A 16589-nucleotide genomic window follows, 5' to 3' on the forward strand; every position below is an offset into this window, starting at 1 on the left:
ACACATTTTTTTAAAATTTAATATTTGTTGTAAGAAATTTAAATTCTGTAAGCGTATGAACATCACCTTTTTTATCTTTGCGTCCCAGTTTGTGTTGAAAGGAAACATTTGTAATATTTCAATCGAACCAGGACGAATGTCTTGAATTAGAATTAGTTGAGAACATGATCCTCAAATGCAGAGTTCAGTTCCTTGTAGAATTTGTCACATGCAAGGTTGACATCATCATAATTGTAATGAAGTAAAAGACCGGTCAATATTTCATAATCTTATTTAATTGGAAAAATTAGCTTTCCTGAAATATACACTTTATAAAAACAGCAATAATACACATAATAAAAAAAAACATTAAATCGTTGCGCTCAATCATTTTCTTTCATACGCCAATTTTAACTGACGTCTTAAAATCTTTCCAGCTGAATTCTTCGGAATACTATCAACGATCTCGATGCCACCCTTTAATTGCTTGTACGATGCCACCTTTTCAGCCACGTATTCAGCTAGTTCCGCGGCTTTCAGGATTTCGCCTTTTTTGGGAACGACGTAAGCTCTCGGAAGTTCTCCATAACTGTCGTGGGCTACGCCTATGACTGCGGCGTCGTCCACGGCAGGGAAGTCCCTGATGATTTCCTCCAGTTCTGCGGGAGCTACCTGGAAGCCCTTCACCTAAAAAATATGAAGAATATTGGTAGAGAGGATGGAAGAGAAACCTTTTTAGTTTTAAAAGGTGTTTACATTTCACCAGGGGCGACTCCCCATAAATGCTGCACTTACTTTTATAAGTTCTTTGAGTCTGTCTGTAATATAGAATGCACCATCTTCGTTGTAGTGCCCCAGGTCTCCAGTTCGGAACCAGCCATCCAGAAATGCATTTCTTGTTTCTTCTTCTTTATTGTGGTAATTCTTCATCACTTGTGGTCCTTTAACTAACAGTTCACCAGGTTGATGAGGTCCCAAGGGTTTACCTGATGTAAATCATTTGATCTTATTAAGAACGATTAACGTAATATCTGAAAATTTACGTGTCAAATATTTTTAGACAATTTTGGCCATATATATAATTTCCGCAAAATTTTGATCCTTACATCTATAAATTTCTTTATATTTCTGCAGGTAAAGTAACAACTAATAATGAATTTATTTGGCATAGTACCTGTGCCGTCATCAATCGCTACAATTTTTGCCAAGGTATTAGGAACTAATTGTCCTATGGATCCGGTTGCTTTTCCTTGTTCAAATAGTTTGACGGAGCACACTGTTACTACCGGAGACGTCTCGGTAAGACCGTAACCTGACGAAGATAAACACATAAATAAATAAATTGTATACATCTGGGTCCGTTACATGTTTTTACCGTCATCCTACCTTGGACTATCTTAGTATTCTTTGGAGATTTCTGTAAGAATCGTTCCTCATCTAACGCCCCTAAGGGCGCCGCTCCCGAAGAAACTATTCTAACACTTTCCAGATACTCTTTTTTCACTCCGGGATGCAATGTCAGGAATAATACTGTAAGGAATCAAAATAATGGTTACTAACAGGTCTATTATTACACCAAGTTATCCAGATAACACAAAACGTCCTTCTGATATCTTAATTCAGTCTGCAAAGTCCTCATTAGGATCATAGAGAAAATATTCCATAAAATATCATTGAGACACATAGGCATGGGGATATTTATGTTCATTTTACATCCACACTTGTATATCATGAGGATATTTATAAATGATATTTTTATTATATCATTTTCTGATAAAGTACTCCTATCTGTACCTTTATAATGATGCCGTTTTGTCGTGCTGTATATAACATCTTATAAATATCTCTGTGACGACATTTTTTTAATAAAACACTATGAAAGAGATCCTTGATCGTAGTTACGGAGATAGTTCGTTAGAACGCAAACATAAAAATTGCTGAATTGATAGGCAAACGTAAAAATTGATAAAAAATAAATTTATTTGGTGGAATTGGAAAAATTGGCCCAACTCCAGATTATTATCTTGTTTAAAAAAGATGTAAGAGGGACGTTCTGACAACGTAGATAAAGGTAATATAACGCTACGATATATCAAGGACATGTTAGTATGTTAGGTTAGGGGTGGTTTATGGTTAGGGATGACAACATATATATTTGAGAAGTAGTTATTTCATTAGTATAGTTGTTACGATCTCAATTGGAACCGCATAAAAAAATTTAACTCATAATTTAAAATTAAATAAAAATTTAGCCCTGTCTCGTCTAGATACACTATATTTCGAGCTATATTTATTACCATATAATTACCATACGATTGTCAAGTTTTTTATGTTTAAAATCGCATTGTAATAAAGCATGTCGTAAAATATCTAAAGATTCAGGGTAATCGCTTAATTTATCTCGAATCATGTTTAAAGTAGGAACTTTACTTTCTTTATACATATTATAAACTGTGCGCCGCATTACATCTGGTAAAATCGTCAATTTTCTTTAATTTTGTATTTTTACGTTTCCTCTTTGTACCGTGATCAATCCTTCTTTATATACGCGATAAATTGGCCTTTTTTGGATATCTTAGTTAATTCGTTAATCCGTTTCCTAACTTTTTTATCGCATTGTTCACTATTTCCAATTTTCATACATTTATATATATTTAATATAATACGTTGACTTTTTACGTGTAAATCTTTGTTTTTAAACTCTAAGTTTGTTTCGATACTTTCGACAAAAACCGATTCCACTATTTGGGAATTTTCCCCGAGTTATTTCGTTATCCTCCGCTTCAGAGTCTCCAGAGAGCCACGCTAAATTACTAGATAATTACATATAACATTTATTTTAATAACTATTACCCTTTACTGGTTACGATATGAACAAATAATAATATCAACTAATAAATAATAATACGTATTATACCAACAGCATACCCCGCCAAGCAATGCACTGCACTGCACTGGTGTACCATACAAAGAAATTATTTACGACCTAGTGGACCAATACAGGTTTGTTTTGATGACTAGCGCGCCGCCGTCAATTCTACATCGGGCGGACTAGTTTACCAATACTGGCCTCGCCGAATTGCTATTCGAGTATAAATTACGGGATACATCATGGTCAAAGCATAGCAAGAAATTTCAGGAGAAGTGCATACGGTCCTGTGCTTTAAGATTTACAGGTTCCAATCCAATTGACATCGTAACAACTATACCATACATACCAATTGGTCTGTGGTACCATATATAAAATTGTCTTTGTAATCTGTAATCGTAATTAAAATTCACTTCTTCAACTGGTCCTGAGTCAGTCAATTTAATGATTAAAAATAAAGTGAAGTGTAAAATGTTATACACTTTTATACGAAAAACATTAAACTTACCTAAAGGAGGTGCGGCATATATTATGCTAGTTTTATAATTTTTTAAAACCGATATATAAAGATCAGGGGTGAATTTGCTGAGAGTGATTGTTCTACATCCGCTATTTAAGGCGGCAAACATAGTGACAGTAAGCCCATAAATGTGGAACATTGGTAAAACTGCAGGAATTATGTCTTGAAAGTTATCTGAAACAAAAAATTGTACTCGTAAGAGCTGAGACCTTTGTATGCGCGTTAAAACTACAATAAATCTACATCCAAATATCCAAAGTGACATGTTATAGAAATTATTTTATTAAATTTTGAATATTACCCAAATTAGTATTAATTGTTTATGAAATTTGTATATGGAACTTACAATTTTCAATAATGTAAATTTTTGTTTCCGTTGAAAAATGTAATAGGTATGGATTTAAATAATATGAAAATTATAAAGAAAATCATCGCTGGCCAGTAGTAGCAAGCGTGCAAGCGGCGGCACTTGGGTCTGTAAATTCATTGACACACTGTATAGAAAACAAAAAATATTACAATGGAATAAAATTAGACATAGGTGATCAAATCTAAACACCCGATATACTTCTTTTGCGGGCCCGTTGTCAAGATAAATTTCAGGTATGAAGATAAATTTTTACTACAAAATTAGTACCACAGAAACACAATATTCATATAGATGTCGCTGCACAAAATAAGTTTGTAGTTTATGTATTGGTTATGTATACCAAAGGTACATATAAGACGTTGACTGAAATTTTCAATCAACGTATACAGTGATACAAGTCCATATCATTTTATATTCCATGTTGAGATTCTTACTTCAGTAACTCAGTAAAGAAATAATCATTTATTTTTTAGGATGAAAAGAACGTTTATATTTATAAATTAATTGAAGATATAGGTCATTTTATTCTATGATGTGTAAAATATTATTTTCTCCACTGTTTTCAAAATATATATTGAAATAAAAATAAGTCTGATTTATGTTGCTTTCTGCATGCGATCAAACGTATACGTCAATTCGCTGCTTTAAGTCAATGATATTTATAACAGAAAATAAAAGTAAACCCTTCGATGCCATCCCTTGGTCTCTTGGACGTTTTTTTTTTTTGTGTAATCACTTTCTTGTTTGCCTTTACCTGTTGGTGGTAGGGAGAAGTCCAGATCTGGGCACGTTGCTTGGTGAATATTTGAAACGATATTTCTGTGTGTTAGTTGTACTCCCTTTGGTAACCCTGTTGTCCCGCTGGAATATGGTAGGATGGCGATGTCGTCTGCACTTCCTGGTTGAAAGTCTGGAAGATCGATTTTACTATCCAGAAGCTCATTAAAAATTATTGCCCCTTCGGGTAAAAGCTCATCATTCTAAAAAGAAGGAAGGTGAATAAAAACATTTCATAAATACTCGAAACTAATCATTATCGGATGCCAGGCCCACAATGAAACATTAAATTTGAGTCATAATAAGGCATTCTGATTATTTGTTCTCTGTTCTATTCTCGATTGACAGATAACGCGATACTATAGGTCAAGTATTTAGATAAAATAAAATTGAGTGAATTTACCTGGTATTAATTAATGAAATTACTGGTATATAAAAATTCATATTTTTTGTGTACACATCACACGATTTTGTCCAGAAATCAATTAAAATTTGGAATTGGTTCGTTCTTAAAATAAAATTCATAAAAGACTTCATTTCATTTTCAGAAACACTACTAGGAATTAAAAGTAGTAATCGAATTCGCTCCTTATCTCCGTTACTATAATGATGCATTTATATACGAATCCAACAGATTTTTACCTTCAAATTTTGTCATCTTACGCACACCTTCTATTTTACGTATTGGAAAATAATAGAATAAACGCTGGTTCATGGTCCAACAAAATAATAATTTAGGTCCTTAAAATACCACTAAGAATATAATTTATTTATACAGGGTGGCTGTCGAGATATATGAGTTTTATGACTAATTTTAAGCAAAAATGATTCTATTCGCTATATCCGAATTCCCAATGGTCCTTGAAATATCGGGATTTGAAGTTGCCAAGTCGTATGGGTAGTTGCTAAAGAGCAAATTGCATTGTTGTGACTAGAGGGCTTAGAAAAAAAAAGTGGTTTATTTTAATGAAAGCGTAATGACAGGGAATTATTAAAGCTGCTCAATGTGACCACCGCCTTGTGCGACGCATAACTCAATCCTCTGTCGAAGCTTCTGATTCCCAGGTGTAGTTCGCCATATTACGAGTATTTTTCACCTCATCAAACGTTGTACGAATCTTCTCAACGAGTTAGCGACCTATCCATCGATTTGCATACTTTTCATTGAGGAAATTAGTAACACCTCTTTCGTAATGGGACGGAACTCCATCATCTAAAAAGAACATCGTCCTTCTGATTTGAAGACGAATGTCCTGAAGTAGTAGAGGTAGATCATTCTCCAAAAAATCCCGGTACATCCCGCTGTTCAAGTTTCAATCGAACAAATGTGGTCTGATAACTTCATTATTAATTATTCCAGCCCAAACGTTTACGGAGAATCTTCAGCATGAGGGTTTTCGATTTCCTACACATGATCGTTGTGGAAATTGTGGATTCCATCTCTTGTAAATGTAGCTTCGTCACAGAAAAGGGCTCTTGGAAGAATATCCAGCTGATTGCTCCATCATTTATAAAGACGAACTCTTTGGGGAAGATCCGTGGAAAGAAGTTCTTGTACCGGTTGGTAATGATAGGGATGCAGTCTGTTTTCTCGTAATGTGTCTTATACAACCGTCCTACTTTGTCCAGGAAGTACAGAAATTCTTCTGGTACCAGTACCAGGATCATTTTCAACAAGGTCAAGCACTTCTGCAGCAATGTTTCTTACGCATCTGGTGTAATGAAGAGTAATGAAGGTTCTATTGAACGTTTGCTTGTCTGGAAGACTGCGGTTTGGATATCGCGGTTTATATTCAGTAACTAAGGCGGTGGTACTACCTTTGCAATATGCATACATGTCTGCGTATTCTTCATTTGAATAAATAAAAGGCATGATTTTAACACAAATGACGCAAAAAATAACCGATTAACAATTTTCTTTCTAATCCCAGTCAAGTTGCTAATTATTAAATTACCTAGCCCTCTAGTCGCAACAATCTAATTTACTCTTTAGCAACTACCCATACGACCTGGAAACTTTAAACTCCGATATTTCAAGAACTATTGGGAATTCGGGAAAAGTGAGTAGAATAATTTTTGCTAAACATTAGTCATAGAATTCATACACGAAGTATCTCGGATGCCTCGGCGACCACCCTGAATGATACATAAGGAAAACAATTGAAATTCCTACCTTTGATTTGATTGTCACTATAGGCAGTTGTCGTTTTGATAAGTTAGCTGCAGACTTTGCGGTAGCGTATAAATCTGCAAAAGTTATTATTGCTTTTGATGAAGAATCCGATAATTGCCTTGATATTTCCTCTGAAAAAAATATAGAAAACTTTCTGTAGTTAACATCCGCTTAATAACAGAAATTATCGAACTTTAACAGAACTTTTTAAGAATAATGGTAATTAGCATTGATCAAATGTCAATTTCAAAGAAAACTGTTTTATCATTATCCACTAAATTGGTGTTAATTTTTTAAAATGAATATGATTGTTTAGATTCTCTAAAATATAAATACAGGTACTTAAGTGGTATCCAATAGAACGATTTAAAATTGAATAGGTACATTTTTTGTTGAATTATTTTGAAACTTTATAACAATAAGTAGGGGTATTCTAATTATCAACTCTACTAAGTGTATGCATCAATAAAATAGATAAATTAAAACATATGTCCAAATATGTGCTATCTTGTTTGTTTGTCCCGTGTCCCGTGTATACAATATAAAACTACTTCATTACATGTTTACTTTTGTTTTCTTTACATATTTTATATGTATGTATATATTTTATATAGTGTCTTTGTGTAGCTCGTGCTTTCCAGTAGCAGTGTCTTTCTGTAGAATTGATTTATTTACACAAGTCCAGCAAAATTGTCACATCTCAGAAATAAGATATAAACTGGTAGCATTATAACTTATCCATCACAAAGTGATATTTTTGTAATAAATTGTGCAACACTATTAAATATCTAAAAAGCTTTGTAAGGATGTATTTGAAGGAGAAGTTGCTGAATGACTGCAATCGAAAATGTAGGGAGTGCCTATGTGGTTGTTTAGGACTAAGCTACTTTGCCAACGACTTCAAAAAAAACTTGGAGAAGTGTTCCAAGATTGCCAAACAACCAACTGATAAGCCTGACGTTTTGGTTTCTGCCGTCAAAAAACTGAGAGAAGATTCATTACCGGATTTGGTAGTTCCTAAAAATGTCGATCCAAATATATTTATAATATTGGTGAAGACAATTTCAAAAAATAATATTCAGGAATTTATGAATGTGATTAAGGTAGATGAGTTAAAGAAAGGTATAAAAATCACCAAATCCATTCGTGACGAAAGTATTTCAATTGCGTGTGATAATAAGAATTTAAAAAATAAGAGAGAACAATTAGTTAACGTAAGTTTTAATAAAACTACAAACGTGCGTACAAATTTAAGTAAACCTGATTGCAAATCTCGTATTTTGAAAGTAGTGTATAAAACGAAGGTGTCGTAATTAAAATGACTTAAAACTTAATAATTGTTTTAATCATAATCCCTGAATTCAAGTTGTGAAAATATCATAATTACATAAAATGAATATTAACAATCTAAAAGTATTTAGTTTCATAGGTAAAAATCTTTCACTTTCTTTGTTTCTTCTTAATTCCTTCGAAACATTCAATAATTAATATATATTTATCACATCAACACAGGAGAAACGATGTAGTAAATAATTTATATTTGGATGTTGTTATAATAACAAACAAAAACGATGGTGGTATGAAACTTTGTAAAAATTTGATATTTTATATTGTACATAATAAAACCAAGGTTAACAGGTAGGCACTCATTTCATTTTACAGCGTCAAAGTAAATACGTATACATATTAAATAGTAATCAACAATGTTTGATAAAATGTAGCAATTTAAAAAGTAGGAGAGCAGGTACGTAAATATTGAGATACCTACCACAGACAAAATACCTAGCTATCGCCCCAGAGCGCTACTGGAATAGACCAGCAGTTTTAAATTTCCAAATTGTCGATAGAGTACACCACCAGCAGAATTTTAGGAAGAATCAAATGCAGCAGCCCGCATTCCTACGCGTATCCTAGCAACATATATACAACACTTTGGCAATGCTGTCATGCGTACTTACGGATGTATTTTGTACACTTTTTTATCAATGTTTTTTGCGTTGCTGTATTTACTTAAATGTTTGATGTAGGTATTGATAAAAATATTTTAAAGAATCAACCAATATCTATGTAGTTTCATATGATAATCTGCAGCGGTGTCACAGTTAGATTATTTAATCATAATTTCGTTAATTAGCTACTATTTTCATTTTTTGGTATTGAATTACCGCAGAAAATATATTTCCAAATAAACAAAATTCGTAATGATATTTTAAACAGCTTGTAATATAATTTTTTTAATATTTGGTGATGATAAATTTATTTAATATAGGTACAGGTTTTTTTTGTATTTTGACATCCATTTATAGGTTTAATAATTAAAGATAGAAAAAAACTTTAAATACAAATGTACTTTTCTTTTATTTTTTTTGACATCAAAATTTGCTGGCCTAAAATATATGTTTAAAGTAAAAAAATCATTAAAAAAATTAAAATTCACCCTTATTGAAATAACAAACAATGATTTTTATAACTAACCTTTACAACAACATAAGGAGAATACCTAAAAATGAAATAACATTAAAATACCTACAATTTTTACAAATTTTCAACATGTACTTGCATGTTGAAAATTTGTGATGATACAGTTGAAAATATGCTTTAATTTATTATTTATTTATTGCTTTAAAAATAAATTCAGAATTATCAAACATTTCGTTCTAAATATATGTCTAAAGAACTGAGATCGGGGCTGTTTTCTGGGCACCTAAGGTTTCTAATAATATTTTTACAGTGTTCGTTGACGGGATTCTTCCTCTAAATTAAATTTGCCGATATTCCTGAAGAATTTTTGCACATTATTGTTATTTGAATAATACAGTCTAATTATGTTTTATTTTTCGTCATCAGAATAACCCGTTTTAATTTTAATTTTTTGAATTAAAATGGGTTATTCTGATAATGATAAATCCCATGTATTTTTAAAGGAAGTTTCGTTTCTGTCGTTTTTGTCTGATTGTGTGCGATAGAGATAGAGTGACTTTGTCCTCATAGAAGCCCTCTCTGTCTCTCTCTGCTGACTTCAGGAGCCTCTGGGGCTTCCCCAGCATCTTCAGGACACCTAGGGAGGGAGCGTGGGGTAGAGCGTGTGGCCTTTTTAGCTTTCGTCATCGAGCTATGATGACGTCACGACATATGAGAAAAAAAACGATTTTTGCTCGTAACTCGGAAATGGCTGGAAATATAAACAAATTTCCCCTTGGTTCTGAGTAGAGCACTCGGTGGGTGAGATAGGGTAGGGTGTCACAATATATGAAAGAAAAAAACAGTATTTGCTTGTACCTCGGAAATACTCGAAATATCAAAAAATCTCCCATGGTTTTGATTGGTGATCGAGTGAAAAACGTCCGAAGTCCGCATGTTTAAAAAAAAAATCGGGACCAACGGTGTGTGACATCGTAGAATAAAAAAGTGTTTATAACTCGGAAACGGTGCGTTGAATCGAGAAAATAATTGAAAAAATCTACCGACACCCTTGGTCCTGATTGTCCCTTCAGCGGTGAACGCAAAAGGTCCGAAGTCCTTATGTGGAAAATAAATTTCGGAAACAAGAGGTGTGTGAGGTGATACAGTAAAAAAGGTGTTATAACTCGGAAACGGTGCATTGAATCGAAAAAATAATTACAAAAATCTCTCCACACCTTCAGTTCTGATTGTCCGTTCTGCGTTGAATGGAAAAGGTCCGAAGTCCGTATGTCAAAAAACAAAAAAGTTAGTCAAAAATTGCAACAGCAGTAGCGAACGTATTGTCTTATCTCTGTAAGGGATCATTGATTAATAATTTGTTGTTTTTTTTTTAAATAAATTTCGTGTTCAACTACTCCTTGAGGTTCCAGCAATTTTACATTGTGTTAATTTTTTTGAACACCTTGTATCACAAATATGAGCACTACCAATGACATCCATGTGTGAACACTTGTGTCAATAATTATTTTACCTATCTAAAGAAATCAACAATAAGAAAGCAGTACCCATCTAAGGATACACAACCTGTATAATACAATTTTTTTAAACATAGTTGTTAATATCGTACCAAATTGGAAGTCGACGCACAAATCTAAAAACATTAATTTCAAGTTTTTGAATTCCCCATTCCAAGGTGATATAAAATAAATAATTAATTAGTAATTAGTCATAGTTTTAATTCTAATTTGATTTATTTTATTTAGCATTTAACACAAATGTGATTTCCAAACAAAAGATAAGTTCCATATCTCTTTAATTACATAATTGAATGCATTAAATTTATTTGGCAGTTATTATTTGGCAACAAAGCCACCGCTAGAACTGCCGCCTATTACCAAGTAGAAGAGTTACCACGCTAAAATGTAATGTTGGATGCCGGCCAACAAAAGCCTGCATCCTTTTCGGGTTGCCAATATTGTCTGTGTACCTACATACATATTAATAATGTTGAGGCAGTAATCTAGAAAGATATAAATTATTCCTGTTTGAAAAGGTGTCTCAAAAAGAGGTATTTTCTTTGCGGTTACCTATCAGTACTCTCAGAGGCATAAACGAGAAAGACGTCGTCGAACTTCAGTCTAATATCTCCCGGTCTATAATCGAGTCAATCATAGGATGCTCGTATTATCGATCATCTTTTTATCATCTTTTAAAGTACAAAGGTGCAAATTTCAGGGTAACAATAATACACTTTGAGTTTTGAGTTTAATTGGAATTTAAAAAATAATTTTATTTTCATCAATGCGAAAGGGCTAATATTTAACTATGAGGCCGACACCTACATCTCAAATATTTACCTGGTGTATAAAGAGGATTGATTGTAGTAACAACTAACCCCGCTTCTAAAGATCCCAATACACATAATGGATATTCTGGGGAATTTGTCAGTAAAATGGCTATGGTATCTCCCTTTTCCAGCTTCAAAATCTTTCTAAGGGCTTTGCTCAGGTTTCTAGCTTTTACCCGCAATTGTTCGAATGTATAACTTCTATGAGTTTCTGCGCATACCTGGAAGAAATTTCATTATTTAAATTTACGTATAGATTACTTACAAATATCAATAATAGAAGAGTAATTTGACGGTCTATAAGAAATAATTGCATTATCATTGTTGATATAATAATTTTAATATAGTACTTCTACTTACAATACTAAAATTTCATTATTCATTTATTCGGATATTATTCACGGAATATTAACTTTTATATTAGTTAACTGACAAACAAAACATTTAAATGATTCAACGAAAACGCAAAGAAATTTATACAGAAAATTATATTTATTTTGTTTTACTTTCAACTATAAACAATCACAAAATTACAAATTCCCTTAATACTCGTAGATAATATTTTACTCTATTGCTGAAACTAAGATGTACTTTTGGACTTTGGACCATTATCCAGCATGCCAGTTTCGTTTATAATTCTTCAAGATATCTGATACCTACCAATTTGACTTAAATTATGTATTCGAATATTACTTTGATTTATAATTAAAAGATAAAAAGTAAATCAAAATGATAAAAGGAGTAATTAAAGAAATATTTAAAGATCACCGAAATCATAATATATTTTTAGGTAATAATTCATGTATGACACAAATATTAAAAATAAATGTTATAATTACACTTTTATTTACTTACTGATGCTGTAAATTTGTTAAATTTCTCAATTCTGGAATATATCAGTTCGGGTATAGTTATACTGGGGATATCCACATCTTCACACGGCGAACTAATAATGTTTACATCCTGATGATTGTTTGTCGACAGATTGCGGATATTCTTTTTTAAAATTACATTCTCTCTCATCATAAACAATAACCTCCTTAATGCAGACATAGCTTTCACTTCACTAACAAAGAAATTGGATATATTCAAATTTAGTCTCCAGTATAACCGTAGATTAAACAGGTATTTGTCGAATCGCTTACGAAGTGCAATTCGTACTGATATATCGAATTATGGTTAATAGAATCTCTTCCCTTGTACGTACTTTTGCGTCGTTATCAACGAGTTTGTAATCTGTACTAATTATAGAAATATAATAAAACTAAAACTTTAGATTATGTCATTGCAAAAACAAGTACATTTCTATTATATCCGAAGGACAATTCGCTACTCTTTGGCAGCTATACCTCATGTATTTAATATTAGGCTATACAGATTTATCCGACGTATGCGGAAGGAAAATCGTTTTGCAGATAGACACTAGCCTTGTGGATGAAATAAAGGGTATTGACTTTTAATTTCCAGAACACAGAAATAGAACGTTTTAGGAAATATATGTTTGTACTTTAATTTTACAATGACTTGAGGTATCTCTCTATTTTTTATTTTAGACTACTTAGAAAGGATGTTGCATACCTATGTAATGACAATATTTCTGAATTTCTTACAAATTGAAACGATAGGTGTCATACGTTTATTGTGAAAAATGTGCAAAATAATACTTATATTGTTACAAGTTTATCTTATCTTTGTTTTTCAATGCTAAAGTACACTTACGAGTATTTCGTAGAACTTTTACGATATACGTAGATATTTATGTTTACTTAAGTATAAATACACAAAATATAAAGTAGCATATCCTGTGCCAATGAAAATACTGGAAAAGTTCTCGAAAATTTTAAGAGTGATATTTTTTCATTTCATATTTTAGACATATCACTTATTCAGTAATACAAAATACAATACCTCTAGGTATATGTATTAATTGATTTTTTTTGCGATACTTACGAAACACTGCATGTTGTCGTATTATTTGTATAATTAGTGTTGGCAAATGACCTACAACAATTCGTCCTTGCCTAACTTAAAACACAACCTCTTTTGACGGAAAATACTCCTTTAAAAAAAAACTGATCATAAGGTTATATTTTGCATATATATTCCATAAAAGAACATAAAATCTCTGCAGTATTGTTGTTTTTTAAAAAAATGCTTTTCAAGCATGACCCTAGTTTGTTAGTCGCAATTATCTCGTATTTATACTGGGTGTAACGTAAAGGTTGGGAATGAATTAAACGGTGGATTTTTTGGTTTAAAAAATAAATTTTTCTCATATGAAGTTATGCTACGGGTTTTCTTTTCCAAGCTAGAGGACACTAAAAAGTTTCAAAAAATTTAGTTTTTCTCCTATAACTTTCGAACATTATAAGAAAAAAATAAGTTTTTCTCATATGAAGTTATGCTACGGGTTTTCTTTTCCAAGCTAGAGGACGCTAAAAAGATTCAAAAAATTAGTTTTTCTCCTATAACTTTCGAACATTATAAGATAATGGAACGAAATTTTAGTCTTAGCTTAATTTGATCATTCCCTAATAACAGGAAAAGGATTGATTTTGTAAGTTACTCAGTGGCGTGCGTAGGAAGGTTTTTCGAAGAAAATTGTGGTACGCCACTGGTAAAAACATTTTTTAAATATTTTTTTATGATCCACTTTTTATTTTAAACAAAATTACCCTCTTGCGTTTTATTTGTAGCTCTTGTAATTTTTCAGTAATTTAAACTTTTGTAAATACCATTTTTTCCTCACATAGGAAAATAAAAATAACAAAAACATTATGAAGTATGCTTTGACTCAGCCACCGAACATGGTCAAATAGGCATTGAAAAAATACTTTTGCATTAAAATTGATATTAAAAACAAAATTTTTTGAAATTTTTTAGCGCCCTATAACTTGGAAAGAAATTCCGTGGAGCATAACTTATATGACAAATATTTAGTTTTTAAAATAAAAAATCCACCGTTTCATTTATTCCCAACATTTACGTTACACCCTATATATGTAGTTTAAGTGGAGGTCAGTTTTTTTTTTTCAATCTTAGAAATAGTCGAGTTATAAGTAATATTTTAAATCTTTTCTGTGGCTTAGCAACGTGTTATTTTAAAGATGCCATATTTTTTGATATCAATGTGAACGAAGTGCCAAACATTAAAAAAACATTATATTGTTTTGAAAAAAATATGTTTACGATTTATTAAATATTGCAAATACAAATGATTTATGTTTTAAAATAATTATTTCTTGCTATTTTGAAAAAAGTACATAATAATCAAAAATTAAATAAAAATACTAATTCGATTGATATGAAATATTTAAAAGGTATATTTAAAAGTAATAAAATTCTAAACAAAATACTTTCTACTCTTTTTTGTTATTCAGCCACTCAACAGACACATATTAAATTAATCCAAAATAAACAAAACAGCAACAAAATTAAATCTTGAACAGTTTAAATTTAAGCCGAATCCGATCCGTTCCGAACGTTTATGAAGCCTCTGCTGTTCAGTGAAAACACCGTATTGACGCCTATAAAAAGCTGCTACTGCCAGTTGAGTTCACACCTGGTATGATATAACAGGATGGTAAAATAAAGAAAACAAACTGCCGATGAATGACCGAATACGTCTTCACCATTTCATTTTGTTACATTTTTATTTTATGAAAAAATGTTTGTGTGGTGTAAGTACCTACCTTATAAAATTATTTATTTCAGTGTTTACTGACGGTACAGTGTATTTTTGTGTTTCCATTTTCAAGTTTCTGTATGATTTGGAAAAGCATGTATACGAATCAAGAAAGAGTTGAAATGATTAGAGCCTACTTTTTGTCAGGAGAAAACGATGTTGTTGCAAGACGACGATAGCAGATGTATGTTTGTAAAATTAGTTGAACATTTAAGAGATTATGGGAGCTTTGAACGCCAATACGCGAATGTTGGACGAGAGCAAACTCAGAGAGTGAGAAACTTAGAATCAGAAATTTTTAAGATCCTGTTACCAGTACTCGACGACACAAGATTTCAAGGATGTCATATGCTGAAAATTCAGATGAATAAATATTTTTTTTTGTTTACTTATTTTTGAGTATTTTATTTATTATTAATGTTTGAGTTTTCTGTTAGATTACTTGTTTATAGGTACTGTTCCATAGTTTATTTTTTCCCAAACAAATTTGGGAATAGATGCGGCATGAGAAATGGAGTCAATATCTTAAAAATATTTTTGTAAAATCCGTATAGTTTCCAAGAAAAAAATTATTGAAGTTGTAGTACATTCAACCATTACATAGCTGGACAACTGTAGTCTCTAGCGTCATTCGCGACTTCGAATACTGAAATCGGATTTTACAATCGTCGTTTACCTTTTATCTGTGGTGTTTCCAATAGTTTTTTAATACAGTAAAACTCGGTTATAGCGAGCATTCACGGGAACGCAAAATTTGCTCGTTATACGCGAGTGCTCGTTATAGAAGTCGCCGTCGCCAACTATGCTGAAAATTATTGGACACATAATTATAGCTGCATTGCACTTGTATTTTTATTTCCAAACATATAATATTATTTATCTACATAACATAGATACGTATAACTGTAGGTAAGTTACATTACATATCATTTATTATTATTAACGAAAAAATTCTGTAATATTTTTCTGCACCACTCTTTTGCTTAATATCTCCTGACTGATATTTCTTTGCAAACGATCAGCGGCATTTAAGAACTGCTCGTTTTCCGGATATTTGAATTCGACGTATGATACTATGGTTTTTAACGCAGAGATGGCTTCATGTGTCGAAGCAACTGTAACCTCATCGCTTCCCGTCTCTTCTTCATCACTTTCTTCATCTATTGATGGGTTAATCGCTAATTGTGTGATTTGAATTTCATTTGGGAATTCAGCCACTTCGAGATTTTCGTCTACCATGTCGTACTGAACTAAGTCAAAGATGTCAAAATCGGATATGTTGTTATTTCTACTAGTCATAACAATTTTTTGCGTTCATTTGATGTCATGTGCGTAAAAACTGTTTCTACGATAACTCGTTATAACCGAGATCACTGTTGCGCGGGACCAAAATCAAAGCTCGTAATAGACAAGCCCTCGTTATATACGAGTTCGTTATAGCCGAACAAAAATACACGTGTTACATA

At 31.9% G+C, this 16589-nt stretch overlaps 2 protein-coding genes across 2 annotated transcripts; both read right to left on the reverse strand.

The window, feature by feature from the left end:
* Window positions 1–264: 264 nt before the first annotated feature.
* LOC108912085 (probable 4-coumarate--CoA ligase 3) lies at window positions 265–12636 on the reverse strand. Its single transcript, XM_018717250.1, has 9 exons — window positions 12294–12636; window positions 11449–11659; window positions 6689–6819; window positions 4493–4718; window positions 3357–3542; window positions 1366–1509; window positions 1154–1291; window positions 775–965; window positions 265–666 (listed from the first exon to the last, which is right to left on the reverse strand). Exons 1-9 carry the CDS (start codon window positions 12489–12491, stop codon window positions 367–369), a joined length of 1725 nt encoding a protein of 574 aa, XP_018572766.1. The 5' UTR covers window positions 12492–12636; the 3' UTR covers window positions 265–366.
* Window positions 12637–15917: 3281 nt separating this feature from the next.
* Window positions 15918–16378, reverse strand: LOC108911647. Its single transcript, XM_018716634.1, has 2 exons — window positions 16074–16378; window positions 15918–16036 (listed from the first exon to the last, which is right to left on the reverse strand). Exons 1-2 carry the CDS (start codon window positions 16360–16362, stop codon window positions 15996–15998), a joined length of 330 nt encoding a protein of 109 aa, XP_018572150.1. The 5' UTR covers window positions 16363–16378; the 3' UTR covers window positions 15918–15995.
* Window positions 16379–16589: the final 211 nt, after the last annotated feature.

Source organism: Anoplophora glabripennis, unplaced genomic scaffold (genome assembly GCF_000390285.2).
Source record: "Anoplophora glabripennis isolate ALB-LARVAE unplaced genomic scaffold, Agla_2.0 scaffold6, whole genome shotgun sequence".
Taxonomy (NCBI): domain Eukaryota; kingdom Metazoa; phylum Arthropoda; class Insecta; order Coleoptera; family Cerambycidae; genus Anoplophora; species Anoplophora glabripennis.